At 46.1% G+C, this 21,855-nt stretch overlaps 1 protein-coding gene across 1 annotated transcript; it reads right to left on the minus strand.

Annotated features, from left to right (window-relative positions):
• Window positions 1–1,749: 1,749 nt before the first annotated feature.
• mov10a (Mov10 RISC complex RNA helicase a) lies at window positions 1,750–20,802 on the minus strand. The gene is given in 17 exon segments (XM_056301819.1): window positions 1,750–1,830; window positions 2,232–2,423; window positions 6,805–6,922; window positions 7,041–7,149; window positions 9,219–9,317; window positions 9,431–9,528; window positions 10,829–10,984; window positions 13,539–13,690; window positions 14,610–14,793; window positions 14,994–15,037; window positions 15,039–15,135; window positions 16,329–16,575; window positions 18,406–18,625; window positions 18,628–18,649; window positions 19,184–19,359; window positions 20,714–20,743; window positions 20,746–20,802. Coding segments are annotated over 17 exon segments (2,082 nt in total).
• Window positions 20,803–21,855: the final 1,053 nt, after the last annotated feature.

The raw sequence follows: 21,855 nt of genomic DNA on the forward strand, positions 1-21,855 counted from the left end.
ACCTGAGCTGTCCCTCTAATATACTCATTCCTAATCCTGTCCTTCTTCATCACTCCCAATGAAAATCTTAGCATCTTCAACTCTGCCACCTCCAGCTCTGCCAGCTGTCTTTTCGTCAGTGCCACTGTCTCCGAACCATATAACATCTCACAACCATCTTGTAAACCTTCCCTTTAACTGTGTTAAACCCAACTGCAGTGTTAGGTTTGCGCCACACAATGCTTTGAGTTTCTGCCAAAAAGCTCAATTTTTGTCTCATCTGACCACAAAACCTTTTCCCAGATCCTAACTGGGTCTCTCTCTGCTTGTTAGCAAACTCCAGCATGCCTTTATATGTATAGTTTTGAGTAACGGCTTCTTTCTTTCCACCCTACCATATGGGCCAGATTCATGGAGAGCCAGGGTTGACTCATTCACTTTTACTCCAATTTCAGCCACTGTCCTATTCTGTTGGTCTGGGTAACTCCATTTCCTCGATGGCTCAGTCGAGTCGTGGTGTCCATCAAGGCTCAGTTCTTGGCCCCCTTCTGTTTTCTTTAAACATGCTACCTCTTGGCAAAGTTATTCAAAATCATGATTTGTTTTACCATTTTTATGCTGACGACACTTAGTTATACATGCCACTAAAACCCACAGATCCTAGCACCCAAGAAAATCTCACAGCTTGCCTCTCACATTAAATCCTGGATGTCCCAAAATTTTCTTAAATTTAATGATGATAAGTCTGAGGTCATTCTGTTCAGTCCCCCAAATTCCATCAGCCCTTTTGGTACTAATCTTGGTGGTCTGTCAAGTAGTCTTAAGCAGACTGCTAGGAATCCTGCGGTAATATATTCGAAGCTAACCTCAGTTTTGATAATCAAATCAAACATGTTGTTCAGTCTTGCTTTCTCCAGCTCAAGGTGATCTCAAAATTAGGTCATTTTCATCAACTGCTGATCTGCAAAGTTGTATATGCTTTTATCTATTCTCAGCTTGACTACTGCAACACACTGTACTCAGGTATCAGCAAGGGCTCCCTCCACTGTCTGCAGTTGGTACAAAATGCTGCTGCTCAGCTCATTACAGGGACAAAGAGGCATAACCATATCGCTCCTGTGCTTGCCTCCCTACGCTGGCTCCCTGTTATATTTCAAATTGATTTTAAAATTTTATTGCTCACTTTTAAGGCCTTAAACAGTCTTGCTCCTACATACATTTCCATTGTATTGACCTGGTATATGTCCTCTCGACTATTAAAATCTGCAGATGGAGCCCTGTTGGTTATTCCCTGGTCACGGTTCGTCACAAAGGGTGATCGGGCTTTTGCTAGTAGATTCCCCACACTATGGAACGCTCTTCCTATTGAACTAGCTTCTTTTAAATGTCACCTTAAAACTTTTCTTTTTGTGATAGCTTTTACAAATGTTTGGTATTTGTTTTTATTTATTTATACTCTTTATTTTTACTCTCACTTATTTGGTCTTATTCTTTTTTTTTGTTGCCTTGTCTGGTTTTATTTCTTTGTAAAGCACTTTGTAACATTGTTTTAGAAAAGTGCTACATAAATAAGCTATTATTATTGTTATTATTATTTCCCTTCCCTTCTCCCAGTAGGCAAAAAAACAGTTTGTTGCCAAATTCGAACACCGAAGAAGAGGAGATACATCCAACTGGTGGAGATCTGCACTCTAGTGAGTGCATTCCTCAAGTTTTGAGGGTAATTTGCAAGATTAATTAACCAATGGAAAAACCCAATTACAGCGGTGTTCAACCAACCTTGAGCTCTTGTAGATCATTCCACTGATTCAGCTTGGAAATAGACTTCAAGGCTTTGCGGATTTTCTCAACCTGTTAGTAAAAGCATTTAACCAATGAGAAAATTAATCATCCTGAAAACTGTCTTTTCCAGTTACTGTAAATGATGTTATGTATACTTTGATAGATGGAGAGATTACACAACACTGAACGCAAGCTGTTTCCAAAGAGTACTTCTGTGTGTATTCATGTGTGCGCACACTGGGACAGCTGTCATGCACATCACTGCATCTATATCTGCACCCTGGACAGGCTGCCAGTCTATATTATGGGAGGAAGCTCACATGAACATGAAGAGAACATGCAGAGGGAACTCCAAGAGGCTGGTAAAGAACCCAGGACCCTCTTGCTGTGAGGCAACAAAGCTAATCATTTAATCGCTGAGCCGCCCATTGCTATCACCACATATGAAAAGAGAACAAAAGCAAACTCACCTGTTTCCTATAGGGGGTGATGATGCCAATGTCTTTTGGGCAAAGTTTGGGAATGCCCTTCTTGCCCTGGGTTTGCCACAGCTTGTTGAGGTATTCAACCAAAACCTCGATCTCTGACACGTTGAAGAAGGAAGGACTGTTGGCCTCCCTCTCATCCTTCCCCATCAGCCCGTTGAAAATCACTTGGAAACTCTGTAGCGGACCGATAAGGGTGGGACATGTCTTGTGTTTGGTTTAAGTGGATAAATGGTCTCAATTTACAAGAAATGTGCATTGCCAATTTAAAGTTACAATCCTAAAGATTCCCTTTTATTGTTTAACATACACTTATGGTGATATGTGGTTAATTGCTGCAATGCTACATTTCAAAGATCAGCTTGAAATTAAAGTTAGAACAGTAGGATTTCCCTAAAAATCAATGTATAGCCGCATAAATAAAAAAAATCCCTCTCAATCATCACATATGATCTACTAGACGTGTGTGGTGGTATCTGTATCTGCAGAGACCCTGTCATCTGCCTGTATTTTCTTATTTTGCTGTGTACGGGACGTTTCTGGGCCCTAACCTTTGTGCAGCGGGGCTCTATAAAAATGCAAGGCAAGGCAAATTTATTTATAGCACATTTCTGCAACAAGGCAATTCAAAGTGCTTTATATAAAATATAAAAGGCAATAAGACAAAATGTAAAAAGCAATATAAAAGATAGGAAAAGAAGCAAAGAGATAAAACAGGAGAGTAAAAGTTACAGTGCAGTAATCACAAGGTTAACGTTGGATTTATGGATATGTATTGTATGGATAAACAAGAACTTTTGGGGCCTCATAGTAACAGCCCATCAATCCCTTTTAACTGCATCCTTAGCATGTGTGAAATATAGTATCTCTGAGAGGCAAGGGGCGGGGGGGGGGGCTGGGAATGATCCATGGCATTGTCCTTGTTGTCCTGGGGAGAAAAGATTGTTCTGCTTTTCCCAGATTTTCCTGACCCTTTTCCAAATACCAGCAGTGGGGTGCTGGAGGCCATTGGTTAAGCTGGCAGTAAGCGTTTGGACCCCCACTCTTTTTAAATGAACCCCGTCCATTCTGAAACGGTTTCGTTGCTCGCCGAACACATTAAAGTTGTCAGTGAAGCTCAGTTTTTTTTACTAGTGAAGGCAAGCCAGGTATTTAAACATTCAATTCCTTTCACTAATTGGACCTGATGCAAACATATGAGCTGGGACTGGTTGTAAAATATCCATTAGGTGTATGAAGTCCCTTTTTAGCAGCTCTGAGCCATGGCCTTGTGTCAGTCCGGGTGAGAGGCGTTGGTTCCTACATGCACCACAAGTGTGCCCATGCCCAGATGCTTGAATAACACCTGTGGCAGTGTTTGTACCATGTCGCTGAGCATAGCGTTGGGTTGACAAGACAGTTTTCAACACTTTGATTTTAACATTTCTTATTATACGGTCGCCTACCAGCAGAGTCTTTGGTTTGATGTCTTGGTTGGTTAACTTCTTTTTTGAATGTGCGGTGCATGTTCTGTTGTGATGCTGTCTTTTTTGATGATGTGACATTAGCTTTAGCAGCTATTGATCTGTTTTTTTTACTTCCAGGTGCTGCTGAGAGACGCTCCTCGCGGGCTTAGCTGTGTGGCACGGGCCGCGGCTGCACGGGTCTCAGCGTTAGCTTCTGAGCTAGCGGTGCTAATGCTAGTTGTGGTATCACCATTGTGCTCACTGACAGGCAACTCATCCAAAACAATATTCCTGTTCTACAGCCAAACCTCTGGTGAGACATTAGTGGAGCTGTACTTGTTGTGTCTGTCCAGAGCTCAGGGTTTGACACTGCAGGGTAGAACAGGTCTCTGGTCTTGCTCCCCGGTTTAACCGGTAGCACATATCCAGATCCGTCGTAGTGTCAGTCTCAAGTGGTTTTGTACAGGACCAGGGACTAGTGTCCGCATAGTCATCAGCATGGGGCTCATTATGCCCCAAGCCGCTCCACAACGCACTTCATGTCCTCGGTTCTGATTGTCGGTTGGTTCTGGGACATCAACTTGGGAAACGGCAAACCCGAGCGTCGAGTTTTTCACCCTCTTGTATTCGGTAGAGTGTAGAGATTCTTTTTTTCAAGCTCTGATTTTCTGGCTGAGCTTGGCAGAGCTGGTGCATTCAGTGGAGGGAGAAGAGAGGGGAGGCATTTCCCCCCAAATCAAAAAAAGCCTACAGCTTCCAACTTGCACTGAACAAGATCACCGCTTGCTATTATTTCAGGTCTCGGGAACACTTTATTTTAGGGGGTCGGAAATGACTCAGTAATTTCTTAGTATTAAGGCGGTAGTTTTTACAGGTCATTTTACAGCTAATCCTGACCCAAATTACAAGTAATTTCAACCTTATTTCTAAGAAATTACGTGATAATTACCACCCTATTACTAGGAAATTACTAAGTAATTCCCGACCCCCTAAATGTGTAACCCAGGTCTCTCCAACTGTACTCACAACTTTCTTCGACTTGTTTCTCTCAAGTTGTTTCCTGACATTCAAGTGACCTTATTCATTATTTCATTTGTCAATGGGTCATCACCCCTAAGTGAATGTCATTACCGCCTTAAATAAGATCACTATTTGCTGTTATTTCAGGTTCTTCCTATTGTAGTCACAATATTCACTACATAGGATCACTGTTTGCTTTTATTTCAGGTCTCCTATTGTACTCACAGCTATCTTCAACTTGTTTCTGTCAACTTGTCAAGGTTTTTCCTGACATTCAAGTGACATTATTCATTATTTCATTTGTCAGTGGGTCGTCACCCCTAAGTGAACGTCTCTACCTTCAGACGTCTTTCCGTCAGAAGTCTCCTGAAGCCTCAGTCCAGTTAATACATTCCAGTGCCTCAAATGTTGATATTCATCCACATCAATTCCTCCCATTCCACGACCAGAAAAGAAAACAATCTCCACAAAGAAAAGCCAGTCTAGCTCCCAAGGGCAGCGGGACTTGTGTTCTAGCCTCAGAGCCGTGGACAGGCAGTCTCTTCTCATCAGAGATTAAATCTGAAAGCTCTGAAAACCGTGATCACTTTTACAAATAATCTAGTTGTCGGAGTTGAGTACTGCTCATGCACAAGTAGCAAACAGTAACGAAAGTTGGATCTCCGTGTTACCTCCGGCTTGGTCGGGCGTCCCTACAGACACAACTGGCCGTGTCTGCGGGTGGGAAGCCAGATGTGGGTATGTGTCCTGGTCGCTGTACTCGCGCCTCCTCTGGTTAGTTGGGGCGCCTGTTCGGGGAGGAGGGGGAACTGGGGGGAATCGCGTGATCCTCCCATGTACAACGTCCACCTGGCGAAACTCCTCACTGTCAGGTGAAAAGAAGCGGCTGGTGACTCCACATGTATCAGGAGGGGCGGGGTAGTCTGTAGCCCTCCCCCGATCGGCAGAGGGGGTGGAGCAGCAATCATGATGGCTTAGAGCAGTGGGGTAACTGGCTGGGTACAACTGGGGAGAAAAAAGCGAGAGGGGGGGGGTAACGAAAGCTGGAAAACTTGGAAAAAACTCAAAAAAGCAAAGCAGAGAACAAGAGCAAAAGTGTCTGCACTGTAGTGTGGACGGGAGCAGAAAAGCAGGGAAACGTAGCGACCAGGTGCCAGATCAAGATCCTAAGTATGCACCCAAGAGGAAGCTACAACAATGGCAGACAGGGTGCTGAAAAGACGCAAATATAGCGAGGCGAAACACCAAGCGGACAAAGCTCGTTCCACAACGAGAGTGACTCTGGGGTTGGCTTTCCCCCCCTCGTGAGCATCGAAGGAGAGGATGGGGATGAAGAGTGACACCGAGTTGGCCTGTACACTGGGTTCACTGGGTACAGTGTTCTGGCAACCACGGGCAGGAGTCGTGTGCTTCTGGTGTTGTTGAGCCGGGGAGGGGCGGGGGGCAACTTTGAATGCTGTGTTAACAAACCACAACCGACAGATCTTACTTGTTTTACCTTTAAGGTCACCAGCGTTGCTACATCAGCAACCCCAAGTACCAAAAAAACATGGCTGAACCTGAGTGTCGGCCATTGATGACGTACCACCTGCTTTTTTTAACACGTTTTTCTGCCATATCTGCTGCAATCCAAAACAACTTCACTTTTTCTTCACACTCGCCAGTACCTGCCCTCTTCTTCCACATCTGGCTGCTGTGGTGAAGATGTCAGGAAGTACACCATATCAATTTTCCTGCACATGTCCTCCCAGACAGTCCCCGTTAAAACGAGGAACTACAAAAGACATTTATTTGGATATGCGTGACCTAGCTATTGTCTTGAATATACCAACATTAGGACTTATCAAAAAATATAATTTGCTTGCGTGCAAATCTTCAGGAATGCGACTTTAAATGAAACCAGCGCGGCGTACAAATTTTGAATATTCTGACGCTCATTAGCACAACACAGATCTTGGGGTTTGGAAAATAGGGGAGGCAGACTCATCGGTATATGAGAAAGAAAAGACAGGATGAGTGATGCTTGCGGATGAGGGGGGGCGGTGTGGAAAGAGGGGAAGTGAAGAATGAAAAGAACCCCTCGCCATGCTCACCCGTCTGGGAAGGCGTTCCCAGTAGCAGTAGGCCTGCCGCTCCTGCGTATCGGCGAACACTTGCAGTTCATTTTCATAAAACAGCTCATTGGGGATTTTCAGAATCGCAGGACGGGACCTGAAGGAAAACAGACAAAAGAAAATAAAACAAACGAGCAGGTTAATTAGCCGCAACCTGTATGACAAACAAGCGCCTTCTGGACAGCGTGATGGAAGAGGCGACGGGACAACAGCACCTGTAGTTTTGTAGGAGCTTGGTCACAAAGCGGTTGTCGTAATTCCCAGATTCTTCATTCTTCTTATACAAAGCGTTATCTCGCATCAGCCTCTCCAGCAGGGACAGACCTGGAGGACACAACAGTTAAAATAACATCATCAGGCGTGCGTCAATTTCTCTTTCTATCTTACAGCTTCTAGAAGGAGTTTTCCCACTGACAATTCATCAGTCCCAATTTAACGTTTCATGCCTCTATGTAGGTAGCATCAGCAAACGAGACCGTCATCAAGAAGATTAGATATCACTGCATGATGACTTCAAATGCTCGTCTCCAGGTCGGAGTCTCTGGATTCTGATGGAATTAACCGCGGCATGCAGACAGGATACACACACACACACAAATAGAGATACATCACCTCGTCGCTGTATATCCTACAAACCGCCGTTTCTCCAAACCCACCACTGCATCTTTCACTCTTTTCAAAACAAACGCACCAGCTACCGGAGGGGGTGAAGGGCGATCTCTGTGACAGGAGGTGAGGCTTATTCGAGATCGATTCGCTCTTCTGGGAAACACTACCGGAATAGTGTAGGGTAACATCATAAAATGTTGAATCTTTGCGTATCATATTTTTTTGACAAACGGTGCCGTGTGCAAAATCATATATCAGATAATTACCAAGGCTCGGTGTTTTCGGCTTTTATTTTTCAAAGCCATCCGGCGTGCCGAATTTCGCCACAGGAGGACACTGTTACGTAACCTCACTCGAACAGGAACAACTTTTGGATCCGTGGAGACATAAAATCCGGGTGAAAATCGGTTTAAAAATCTGGGTATTTCTCGGTGAAAATCGGTAAAAATCGAAAACACCGAGCCTTGATAATTATGTAGATAATTATGTAGATTTATTACACAGTCCTGGCGGCCTGTCCAGGGTGTCTCCCCCCCGCCGCCCAATGACTGCTGGGATAGGCCCCAGCATCCCCGCCACCCTGAGAGCAGGATAAGCGGTTCACATGATGGATGGATGGATGGTAGATTTATTTTGAATTTCATTGTCATTTTGACAAAATCCAGTTTAGCTTTCGCACGCATCTCTAACGCAAAAGTTGCAACACATTTGCGACGTAAACCCAACGCAATGGTGCAGCATTAAATGACTCGGTTGGAACGAATGAGCTTCCTTGGCAACTGCACATTCAATGCATTGTCTGTTCACACGATGAGCTGTTTTTGTGAAGACCCGGGGCCTCGTGTATCAGTCGTTACTATGGGCAAATTTGTTCTCACACATCCATGGGATTTTTCAGTCCTGACGTTTGTCTCAGAGACCAGCGTGGAACCTGGGCAACCCCTGAATTTAGACACCGACTGGCTAACACTGAGGTCTTTGCAGGCCTGGGTGACTGCTCTTTGCAAGAGGTAGACAATAGATGTTAGGAGGAAGGAATGACAAATGACCATCATGCTTTGCTGCTGACTGTCAGACAATATTGAGGGCTAAAAAATTCCATGGGTGTATAAGAACAAATTTGCCCATAGTAACGACTGATTTATGAGACCCCTGAACCTTTTGCAGTGTGGGGTTGATTTTTGTTTTAATCCTACAATGGGAACAAATCCTTTATCTCTGCAACACCACAACGTAACACATTGAACAAACTGATGTCACAACACAGAGCAGAGTTACAGGATGCAATAAAACCAGAAAAATGCAGTAATTTCCTTTTGGTTTTAATTTTTCCCTCTTTTTCCTCCCAGCTGCACTTGGCCAATTACCCCATTCTTCTGCGCTGTCGTGTTCACTGCTCCACCCCCCTCTGCTGATCCGGGAAGGGCTGCAGACTACCACATGCCTCCTCCCATACATGTGGAGTCGCCAGCCGCTTCTTTTCACCTGACAGTGAGGAGTTTCACCAGGGGGACGTAGCGCGTGGGAGAATCACGCTATTCCCCCCAGTTCCCCCTCCCCCCGAACAGGCGCCCCGACTGACCAGAGGAGGCGCTAGCGCAGCGACCAAGACACATGCCCACATCTTGCTTGCCACCCGCAGACACGGCCAATACTGTCTGTATGGACGCCCAACCAAGCCGGACGCAACATGGGGATTCGAACCGGCGATCCCCGTGTTGGTAGGCAACGGAATAGACCGCTACGCTACCCGGACGCCCCAGTATTTTCCTTTTTAACCTCACCAAGTCCATACTGCAGGGCGAGGGGAGACCTGTGGATGGGTCCAAGCTGCTGGGGATCTCCTGCCAAAACCAGCTGACCCTTCTGTGGATGGAGCAGACCTACGATTTAAAAAGAAGGGGAAAAAAAATCCTCACTTGATCTAAAAAGCAGAGGGGTAGAATGTCAAATCAGCAAACCTATACTGCATAAACTCAATATTTCCTTCTCATACCAGCAACGGCAACGATGCATTCAGGCTCCGATGCCTGGCCGCTCTCATCCACAAACACGTGGGTGAAATGACCGCTGGGGACGCCTCCGGACACAAGCCTGGAGGTGACAGATGTAGTAACACAAACTGGGGGGGGGGGTAGTAAAAAATTGCTCACCTCTCCAAAGTTACTTATAGCAGCTTTAAGGGTTAGGCACATCGCTTAGAGAGGAGATAACATGTTCCACGTCTCATTGATAGGTTCTCATTAATAGTCGCTTTCATCCAAAGCAATCTGAACGAGTCCGCAGATACTCGAGTAGACATTCATGTCAGAAGACGCCCTTATTTCAACCGCACTTCATAAATTCCAATACTATGACGTGTTTGTGGGTGTTAATGTAAATAAAGTATGTGACGGTGTTTTATGTGCAGGTTCTCCTGATCTCCGCATGTTGTGAGAGATATTCTAAGATGAACATTTGATGCTATGTACCCGGGTTGTCACATCCTTTATCCAATCAAGATTCGTGTGAGAAATATGGTTAGGGTCAGGGTTGGTCCCCGAGGTCAGGATATCAAATGTTAATCGGAGAACATCTCTCACTCGCAGAAATCAGGGCGTGTGTTGTTTTTAGGTGCATGCATGTGATGTGTGGGAATCTTTGAATATGTGAGACAGCGGAATGGTGAGGATGCAAGTATTTAAACTCGTGCATGAAGGTGCATGAGTTTAAATACTTGGGATCAACTGTTCAAAGTAACGGAACGGGGAGTGCAGAAGAGAGGTGAAGAAGAGAGTGCAGGCAGGGTGGAGTGGGTGGAGAAGAGTGTCAGGAGTGATTTGTGACAGAAGGGTACCAGCAAGAGTTAAAGGGAAGGTTTACAAGAGGGTAGTGAGACCAGCTATGTTATATGGTTTGGAGACAGTGGCACTGATGAAAAGACAGGAGGTGGAGCTGGAGGTGGCAGAGTTGAAGATGCTACGATTTTCATTGGGAGTGACGAAGAAGGACAGGATTAGGAACGAGTATATTAGAGGGACAGCTCAGGTTGGACAGTTTGGAGACAAAGCAAGAGAGGCAAGATGGCGATGGCTTGGACATGTGTGGAGGAGAGATGCTGGGTATATTGGGAGAAGGATGCTGAATATGGAGCTGCCAGGGAAGAGGAGAAGAGGAAGGCCAAAGAGGAGGTGTATGGAGGTGGTGAGGGAGGACATGCAGGTGGCTGGTGTGACAGAGGAAGACGCAGAGGACAGGAAGAGATGTGCTGTGGCGCCCCCTAACGGGAGCAGCCGAGATGACTAGTAGTAGCATGCGCGAGAATCTGTGATTGTTCCTGTTTAAACATAACGTCTATACTCCCGACAGACTGCTCTACAGACAGGGTGCAACCATGTGCATATAGGCCACATACCTGAGTGTAGGCAAGCTGATGCTGGTCTTCCCTGGACCTGAGGGGAACAGCACCTCCTCCAGCTGATGCTTTGCTCGATGTTGCATCTTCATAGGGAAGCGGTTTAAAGTGAATTCAACACTGAACTTCATGTTGCTGATAAAGTTCTGCACCAACCTTAAAGACAGAGAGGAGGACAGACAAAGAGAGCAAGAGGAGGGGGAAGTCAGAGATCTGTGTTAAGTACTTTATTTACTTGGACCCATGAATACTGAGCAACCAAGGTACCATTAAAGCTCGAGTGCGGGACTTTTACATATACATGAACGTCTGTTACACAGGGATGGTTTCTGGAAGGGGGGCCATGGACTACCTCACCCCTCGCACCGTTATCACTTCCTTCATTGTGCCCCAGCCTGGACAGCGCTGTCAACACAGCAGGGCTGATTAGACTGAGATGTTAATGAGCCTGACAAGTATACAGCTATCAACTAGGAAGGAATAGCTAAACATCTTTATTATTACGACACTTAATAAAATCCTCTAATAAAAAGTACAAAATCAAAAAGGTCATTCGTAAATTATAGGCCCTTGAAGGTACAAATATTTGCAGCCTACTTGAATGAAAGGCCACTTCTGAATGAAGACGGCTATAGTCATACGTCTCAACAATAAATTGCGTGAAACAGAGCACGAGGCCAAACGACACTGGGCGAAAATAGAAACACAGGTACACCTACAGTGAGCTCAGCTGGTGCACCGAACCGTGGCCATTTGGACACCTGTCAGAACTGTACTTTTACTTTTTACTCAAGTATTTTTTTAGCCTTTTACTTCGCTACGTTTGCCATTTATACTTCCGTTAAAACCAGTCTATTATCTACTATGTGTTTTGCCTGCATGGACTGAAGTGAGTTGTCATGTGTGCACGCGGTTTATGAAACTCAAATCCAGTACTGCACAGACTTCAAATCCAGTACTGCAGACTTCAAATCCAGTACTGCCCAGACTTCAAATCCAGTACTGCAGACTTAAAATCCAGTACTGCACAGACTTCAAACCCAGTACTGCAGACTTCAAATCCAGTACTGCACAGACTTCAAATCCAGTACTGCACAGACTTCAAATCCAGTACCGCACAGACTTCAAATCCAGTACTGCACAGACTTCAAATCCAGTACTGCACAGACTTCAAATCCAGTACTGCACAGACTTCAAATCCAGTACTGCAGACTTCAAATCCAGTACTGCAGACTTCAAATCCAGTACAGCACAGACTTCAAATCCAGTACCGCACAGACTTCAAATCCAGTACTGCACAGACTTCAAATCCAGTACTGCAGACTTCAAATCCAGTACCGCACAGACTTGAGAGGAAGGCTTAAAGTAAAAAAAAAGAAAGCGATCGATGGCGAGGACAAACACAGATAACTACTGCTGTAGCTTTTCCTCATTGGAGAGCGCTGAAAGAAGAGAAGGGACTGAGGCCAGATACAGATGTTGTGTTACTGCTCTTATACAGGCTGGTGTGTATTCATAAACTATTTGGAGTAGGCTATGTAGCTATTAAATTCCCTCTACCTAAATAATGGATTATTGTCTTGACGCTGTGGAAATTTCTTTGATTTACTGTAATTATTTTTGTAGCTATTATCTAAGCATGCGTTGACAATGTTTCTGTAATTACTCTCTCTGCCAGAAGGGGGAGACAAAAGTTCTGTACGGCAGACTTGATAATTATTACAAGTACTAACTAATAACAATGATACTAGTGCTGATCCTACAAATAACAATGATGATAATAATATTAATAATAATATTTGCAAGGGGCAGTGGGCAGGGTCGAAGCACTTAGCACACAGCAAGAAGGTCCTGGGCTCGAACCCCGGGGTTGTCCAACCTTGGGGGTCATCCCAGGTCGTCCTCTGTGTGGAGTTTGTATGTTCTCCCCGTGTCTGCGGTGGGTTTTCTCCGGATACTCCGGTTTCCCCCACCATCAGAAAGACATGAATGTTAGGGTTAGCACTCCTGTCTGTGCCCCTGACTGAGGCCTGGCAGGACGAACTGGAGTTGGTCCCCGGGTGCTGCACAGCGGCCGCCCACTGCTCCTCGCCACACAGCCAGGATGGATGAAATGCAGAGAAAGAATTTCCCCTGAACATGCGTCTCAAATTTCAGGTTGATATCTCAACACGTTCATTAGTTATAATACATTTTGGAAAATTAGCTATTTTGATAAAAAAAATCGATTGGCCTGTATAATTGAAACTATATGGAATATCAAAAATCCAAAAATGTTCCTTTTTCCAGCTCGGTCCAAAGATGCTCTGTAACCAAATCTGGTGACAATGCTCAAAAATTGTAGGAGTAGCAAAAAAAAACCAAAAAAAGATTTGCACAAAATTCAAAATGGTGGAAAAAATAATTTTGTCTCTGAGACGGTTCAAAAGTTCAACACCAAAACATAATGTTTGTTGTTATAGCGCCACCAAAACAAACCGGCGTATTTTTTTTTCTTTCTCGAGTAGTGGCTGAGATTTCCAACCTGTCTGCCAAGTTTGGAAACGGTAGCTGTTACAGTTTCTGAGACCCAGATACATCCTAACAGATACAATAAGGTTCAAGCAGCTTTGCTGTTTGGACCCCTAAGTATATCATCGTCACGACAACGCTTAAATGAATGGAGGTTATCACATAGATGATGACAAGTTCAGGGAGAACAAACACTCACTTTTTTGAGAATCCCAGCTTCACACTATCCAACTCGACTCTGTGAACAGAGCCTGTGTACACCGTGATGGGCTGGACCGTGTCCTCAGATTTGGACACCCTCAGACGGTCTCCTCTGAGGACAGATGGTCGGTTCTCAGCGACGCCGGGAACCTGGTGAAGACGAAGAACTTCCTTGTGAGTTTGTGAAGGGCTCTCTTCCACTTAGCAAGAGCTATTGGACACCGGACGACTCCGCAGAAACCAACACAACACAAGAAGGACAACGTGAAGTTGATTTTGGTTCCTGGTATGCCTCCATACTCAGATTGCTGGATAGGGAACAGAGATGTGCAAGTAAAGGGGGAAAACAAAAAAACAAGAACTTTCAACAGGTCCCAGAATCCTCCGTCCCAGGCTCACTACAAACCAGGGGCCCACTACATAGACCGAGTCACAGACTTAAATCTGACTTTAAGTCAGACTTTCTATAGACACTGAACTGTATCTGCTGCAGAAAGTACGCCTATTAGCGAGCTATAGGAAGACTGACTTAGCTAGCCAGGCATGTGTTTAGATAAAATAAAACATCGGACAGAAGAGAAAAATGGCAGATGAAACGGTTCCACCTAGCAGCAACGGACTGGCACAGTTTTCGAGCGCGTCTGTTGGGGGGGCATAATGCAGAGAAAAGCCGTCTTATTTGCCATTTTTAAAATCAGCTGAATGGGAACGCCAAGTCATCCGATGATTATTAGGGCCATCAGAGATGTTCAGAAACATTTCAAAAATACGACCCGGTAACCAAAAAAAACCTAAAAATTTTCAGGAGGAATAACTATTGCTACAGCAACAAGTAGGTCTTAACTTGAACTTGCCCTGGGGGAGGGGGTGGCCAACTTTTATGACTCAAAATAAGTCAGACTTAATATCAACGCAACAGACAGTCTTAACCAGTATGACGTGAAAGGCTGAAGCTAGTCTTAAAGTAAGTTCATGCAAACGGTCACCAGGTTTTAGCGGCCTCTAGGCGGCATACGTTGTGAAGTAGCGGAGTCGGCGGCACAAAGTGTACTAAATCACATTTCCTCACCCTTAGGTTGAGTAGTTTCTTGTTTCCTCGGTCTCGAGTCATGGTCTGACTGTGGAGGTCACACTTCCTGATGTCCACTTCCATCTGGATCTCCTCCAGGTGCAGGAGGAGGTGGAGGCGCTGAGCGTAATTCCTCATTTTAAGCAGGCAGTTGAGGAGACCCCCCGGGGGAAGTCGTAAAGAGCTTGTTCATTGTTTTAAGGACAAAGAGCACAGAGTGTGCCAACTGCAGTACGGCGCTTTGTTGGCTGACCATATCGCACATGGGTACGGCAGACGGACGGGGGGAAAGTCTGGGGAAGCCCTGCGTCCTCATTACAGAGTGCCGTTCAACTTCCTCCGAAGAATGAAAACTACGAGCGCTCAGTGATGTCATTCCCTCACCTGACTGATGTAAGTTTCTGCCGGACTGTGGGAGAATGGTACCGGGGAGTCCTCCAGCCTCCGTTTAGCCAAATCCTTTAGGTAAGCAGGGTATCTGTAGTCTCCTAATTTCAGCGTCATCTTTAGATGCTGGACAGCAGAACTGCAGAGTTGAAGGACAGACGTTTCACGCCGGTGTGCAAGCGTCATGATTCAAACCCAGTCAGTTGTACTGCTAAGACCATGCTATGATTCATCTAAATGGGAAATGAGGACATTAAAACATAAATGATGATAATGATAAATAAAAAGTCTGTATAGCACTTATCAGAACAGGGCAAAACGGGCTTTAGATAAATGTAAAGGGAAAACAGAGTATACAAACGGAGTATGTGATAGATGGCGAGAAAATACTGGGAATTCTCAGTTTACCAAGAACCAAGGGAACCCAGCCCTGAAGCCATTTTAACCATTATTTCTTAAAAGCTGTAGTCAAGAGTCCACGTTGACTGGGATGGACTACTGGTTCGGGGAAAACAAGTAAATGCTTTGCTCCTTGGTTTAGCATAGATGATATGTAGACTTAAACCAGATGGTTGCAGTCTACATATCCTTTGCTCTAGTACATTTCCTCTGCTACTCCTCTCTGAACATCCATCCATCCATTATCCGAACCGCTTATCCTACTCTCAGCCTATCCCAGCAGTCATTCGGCGGCAAGTGGGGAGACACCCTGGACAGGCCGCCAGGCCATCACACAGGCCCCACACACACACATGCACACCTAGGGACACTTCAGTACGGCCGAGTCACCTGACCTACATGTCTTTGGGCTGTGGGAGGAAACCGGAGCCCCCGGAGGAAACCCACGGGAACATGCAAACTCCACACAGAGGACGACCCGGGATGACCCCCAAGGTTGGACCACCCCGGGGCTCGAACCCAGGACCTTCTTGCTGTGAGGGGGCTGCGCCACCATGCCGCCCCCTTTTTGAATATGTAGTATTTAATTTGTGTTGTTTTTGAGAATTTGTTTGAGTTTGTTATGTAGGGTTATTGTTAATTTCATCTTATTATTGTTTTGTTTTTATCCATTTTTTTTTACATATTTAGAAATAGATCAAATCAAATGAATCAAATGAATCTGTATCCGAAGGGAATAATTACGCAAATATTTCTAAATTTAAATTGTATGACAAATCTGTGCAATGAATCAGGATTAGTGAACAACGGGACACGTGTGGATTGGCTCACTTTTTTTTTTTTAGACAAAAAATTAAGTGCATGTCAGCAAGGACTTTTTTGTTGTTGTTTCTTCACATTTAATTTTGAAGCAGATCGGACTATAAAACATACCTCTCGGGCGGCACGCCCTCCACCATCACGGTGCTGACAGGCTCGTATGTGGCCACCTGATAAGGCTTGTAAGGAGCCACAGGCTCTAGGTCCATCGCTAAAGGGGTCCTGGCGATGGCTTCCATTTCCCTTACGATGCAGAGGGTCTTGGATCCTGGGGGGTCTGGGCAAAACTCAAAGTACATGGTGGCAGGGAAGTGCCCATAGCTGTTCAGCCTGTACTGGACCACGACCTCATAGCTTTCTCCTGCAAAGCAAAGATGGCTAGGGTGAAAAAGGAGGCTGCAGAGATGGGCATGATTGCAATGACTTGTAAATTCAAAATGTGGGGTTTTTTGGGCGTCCGGGTGGCGTGGCGGTGTATTCCGTTGCCTTACGCAACATTTTTCAGACATGGGAATCAGACGTGGGAATCAGCCCCACCCAATGGTGAGATCAGGAAATACAGATCAGTCCTCCGCTGAAAAAACACATGAAGCCACCACCATCTGTCCATTAGTCCATTAATGGCTTCATAAGGTGACATTGAATTCAGTCGTGCTGATGGGCACAAGGCTATAAAGAGCACTCGTGGTGACTTGTGTAGTGTGAAATTATAGCTGCTCTGGCGTTGCCCGAGGACTCGGCAAACAGAAGATTTATCCGTGAACACGCCTTTCTGGGACCACGAGGACTGCCTAGCCAATAATGATGAATGGCTAAGAAACTGATTCGTATTACCCAGAGCCCTTCTCTTGGAAATCTGTGCTGAACTGGGCCCGGCTTTGGGACGACCCACTCGGCGGAACAGGTCGATCCCTGTGCGGGTCCAGTTATTGACCGCTCTGGGCTTTCTGGCAACTGGGACGGTCTGATGCAAACTGGCTAATAGGTCTGGGACGTCACAGCCATCGCTAAACGCTGTTATGCCAGCCGTCTTCAACAGCCTCATTAAAATGATCCCCTGTTACATAAGGTTAGTGTGGACGGCAGGACTTACGGGGACGAGATGCTGCACACGTGGATCTGTGCAGACTATCGTGCATGAGCCTACTTGTTGTGAAGTTTTCTCTCCCTCCCCTCTCTCTCTCCCTCCCCTCTCTCTCGCCAGAGCCGCTGCTCTCTTCCTCCGTCTGTTCGTCTCTCTCTCACTATGCACTGCAGTGTTTCGAGATGTAGCCTGTCGGGAGAGTGTAGTAACGGGGGACCGTTATGGAGTACCTGTTTAAGTTTGGCCTGCCGACACATGAAATACTCATGGGTGTGTGAGTCCCGGCCTGCCACCGCCTACCTGGCCCTGGATCTCACGGCACGTTACTGACGGCGGGGTGAGCAGGCCCACAAACGCCATTTGCAGCCACGTCTGGTTTTCCCAAACGTAATCGGAGTAACTGACTGCACTCACGTTGCGATAAAAGCAGCGAATCAGTTCGCTTTTGTCAATCGCAAGCGTCGCCGTTCAATAAACATTCGAATCATTTGCACCGCTGGCACCGTGCCAGAGGACACGGACCAGGATCAGCCAATAAACGAGGAACAAATTCCTCCATTACGTGACCAAGGGATGCGCCATCTATCAACAAGTTCTTGTAATACGGCACACGTTTCACTCCATTTTTTTGGTTTTGGACCCCCCCCCCCCCAATTGTATCTGGGCCAATTACCCCACTCTTCCCAGCCGTCCCGGTCACTGCTCCACCCCCCTCTGCCGATCCGGGGAGGGCCGCAGTCCACCACATGCCTCCTCCCATACATGTGGAGTCGCCGGCCGCTTCTTTTCACCTGACAGTGAGGAGTTTCGCCAGGGAGACGTAGGGGAGGATCACGCTATTCCCCCCGCCCCCCTGATCGACCAGAGGAGGCGCTAGTGCAGCGACCAGGGCAGACACCCACATCCGGCTCCCCGCCCGCAGACGCGGCCGATTGTGTCCGCAGGGGCGCCCGACCAAGACGGAGGCAAGACAGGGATTCGAACCGGCGATCCCCGTGTTCACTTTATAAATCCTGTTAATCCTTCGGTTAAAGCTGGGTGCTTTTTGAGACACGATACACAACTAAACTGACGTCGAGCTTGACCGTTTCACGCCGCTTCACTCACCAGGACAGAGGGACAGCGGACAGGCTCGGGTCACTCTCCGTTCAGCCACCAGGGGGAAACGGCGAATCCTGTGCAGGGCTGCGTAATACGTAAAGTGGATGCTGTTTGTCCCTTGGTTAAGGATATTAAACCTGACGATGAAGTCCTCCTTCAGCTGGTTCACGGTGAACTGGACCTTGCCGTTGGTCGCCGTTGGGTCTGAGGTGATCACAACGCCCCCCCCTTGTCGGCCATCAACTCTTTCCTGCAGGACAGAGACGTTCAAGAAACACATGAAGCACCGTGGATGAATTCCTCCCTGTCATAACACTGCTAACACCAAACCACGAAAAAAAACACCGCCTCGCCACAGACTAGGGCTGAACACTGGTGGAGGAGGAGGGGGGAAAAAAATCCAAAAACATTGGGACATTTTTGGCTATTTTTGCGACACGTATTGCAAGATTTAAGAATAGAAAGGAGTTGCTTTAGCAGATTTATGCAGCTTTTAACTTTCAAATCTCCCATTTGTGAAGAAGTGATCAATCTAGCAATGATTAGGGTGATTTTAGTAAGGGAAATAAGGCAGTTGGACTAATTATTTGTCAGATCAACAGTAGTCACAAAAAAAAGCGAAACCTTGCTGGATTTCATTCTCGACCGAGCAATACGAGGTTTAGCCTAACAAGGTAATTATCGCACATATGCAATATTGTTTCTGCAACGCCGTCCTGTTCGGCCCCACCACTTTGTGGTGCCGTTAGAACACTGCGTGAACCAATACTGCAACAAAACCCACTTGTTCGTCCTTAGCTTGTGAAGGACCTCTGTTGCAAGTCTCTTCTTTGGGGTCAACACAGGGGTGGAGGAGACGGAGGAGGGTGCAGGTGCTTCAGCCATTTTCTGAGGGCTGGAACTGGGGCCGTCTTGCTTATGATCTTTAGGCCTTCTCCACTGGTCACAGTATACTCGAACCTGTGACGGGGACCACCGAATATTAAATGCATTGCAAAATGCTGCAGTGTCATTTACTCGTTTATGTTTTGCTGTTGCGCAATCGCCATAAACAATCAAAAAACAAGTTCTTACAGACATACTTCAATGTTCAAAAAAATAAACTGCCTAGGGTGAGAGGGATTGCAGCTGCAGAGATCTGCACCTCTTATTTCGCCTGTATAAGTCAGTCCTTGTGTATATATATATATATATATATATATATATATATATGTATATATATATATATCTGAAGACTGTTGTGTTGTTGCAGTGTTGTTAGTCTATGTTAAGTACACCGAGAGAGCCACGAAACCGGAGTCAAATTCCATGCACCTGCAAACAGACGTGGCAAATAAACACAACTCTGATTCAATATGGCCACATTCAGTCAATCAATCAGTCTATTGTGAGTATATATTTTCGTAATGTGTGTGTGTGTGGTGTTAGTGTGTGTGGTGTTAGTGTAGATAGCGGGACCGAAAACTAAAGCATTTATGATCCTAATTCTTTTTGGAGGTGGTAGGTATTGTCTCAGAGAGTAAGGGAAAATCCCAGAAAATTAGAATTATGCATAATTATGCATAAATATGCAAAATATGCATTTTCTAAAAATGGCTAAAAACCAATTTTCTCGGCATTTCAGGTGATTCTGAGCATCTTTGATTTTTTTTTCACCTATACAAAAATGTTTTCTGGGACTTAGAAATGTTTTGGCATTATGCAAAATAATATGCATTTTTGCAAAAATGCACTTATGATCCTCATTTTTTTTGGAGGCGGTAGGTATTGTTCCAGAGAGGACCAGAAAAATAGCAGAAAATTAAAATAATTATGCATAATTATGCAAAATGTGCATTTTCTAAAAATGGCTCAAAACCACTTTTCTCGGCGTTTCAGGTGATTCTGAGCATTTGGGGGGAGGGAGTTGGAGTGGGGGGAGGGAGGGAGTTGGAGTGGGGGGTTAGCTGGCAAGACGAAGAGGAGGGAGATTTAGACGGGCGGATAACCAAACCGCTACATTGTAGCGGGGTTCTTCTAGTATGTTAGTATTGTAGCGAATTCGGGGGGACAGCGCCAACCGCCGGGACTGCCGCGGCCGGGAAGCGAACCCGTATCGCCCGCACCGCAGGACACACCGCTGACCGCTAGACTAAAGGGTCAGACCCGCCAACCAGCGGCCAGCGTGTCTTCTTATCCATGCACGTTACGGTATAAAAACATACAGGAGGCAATTTCAGCGCAAACTCATATACACACACACACACACAAGAAACGTTCACGGCGGTACGAAAACTTTGAGATACGGGAGCGCCACTTGTCACGACGAGCTGACGTCAGGTTCGACTCTTACGTAGACTCCCCCCCCCCCTGTCTTGCGCGCGCTCTGTTGAACTTCCGTAGAGCGTGGATGACGCCGGGCATGTGGCTCCTTCTCTGCAGCGGAAACGGAGGAGACGCGCTTATCGATATTCCGCAGGGGTCCGACCCCGCAACTGACCGTACACCACCCGTACACCACCCGGGCTTAAACTGGGAGTTGTAAACGTCACGGAGTTCCTCTCTCGCTGGTGTTGCGTATGCCGTCTCCCAGGTAACTCCACCAAGTCCAGTCCGGATTCTAGAGAGTCCATAAGCGACGGCATTTCGACTCAGACGGATCAATGAACCGAGCGGGGCAGCCGGCGCCATCCGCGGACCGTCACTGGACGTCGGCGGTATGTGGACGCGCGTCGTTATGACGACCGTAGCGCGCGGACGCGGCAGATCGGATATGTCGCGCAGCTTTACGCAAACCGCTCACACCCAATAACGTGCCCAAACCGGAAGTAGGGAGTGTCTGCCATGTCGGCTAAGCGGGAAAAGTGTCAAACGCACCAGAATACGACGTCTCTTACACACACACACAAAAAAAGGTGAAATCGAGTTATCGTTAAATAGCAACAAAATTGCCACGATGTCCACAAACAGCGTGTTAACTTTCTCATCTTTTTCTGATTTTTTTTTTTGGCTGGCTTTAGCCTAGGATCTTCTACCGCTGCTGGCCAATTATGGGGTTCTCTTAATTACGGGTCTAATTTAATCCGTTATTTTGCGCCACCTTGTTCTATTTCGTCATTATTTTATATACGTGTGATATGATCATTTGATTTACTGATTGATTGTAATTTAATTATTGATTGTAATTTAGTTACAGATCTGAGGTTACGTTTTCCTCCCGTCCTCGTTGCGTTAAAGCGGCGAACATGAAGTTGTCGATAGTCCCTGGATTATATGCCTACGTAGCACAAAATACTTGAACCCGCTTCGATGCCGCCGCGCCTCCACCCCGGCGGCGTCACGTGATGTGAAGTCATGTGACCAGTCAGCCATCGTCTGCGACTCACGTTGGGTTTGTTTACATACCAACGCATTGATTTGATAATGAGGCTGTCCAGTAGCTGTGCATTCATACAACTGCAACCCGTCATGGCGACC

This window comes from Lampris incognitus, chromosome 2 (genome assembly GCF_029633865.1).
Source record: "Lampris incognitus isolate fLamInc1 chromosome 2, fLamInc1.hap2, whole genome shotgun sequence".
NCBI lineage: Eukaryota > Metazoa > Chordata > Actinopteri > Lampriformes > Lampridae > Lampris > Lampris incognitus.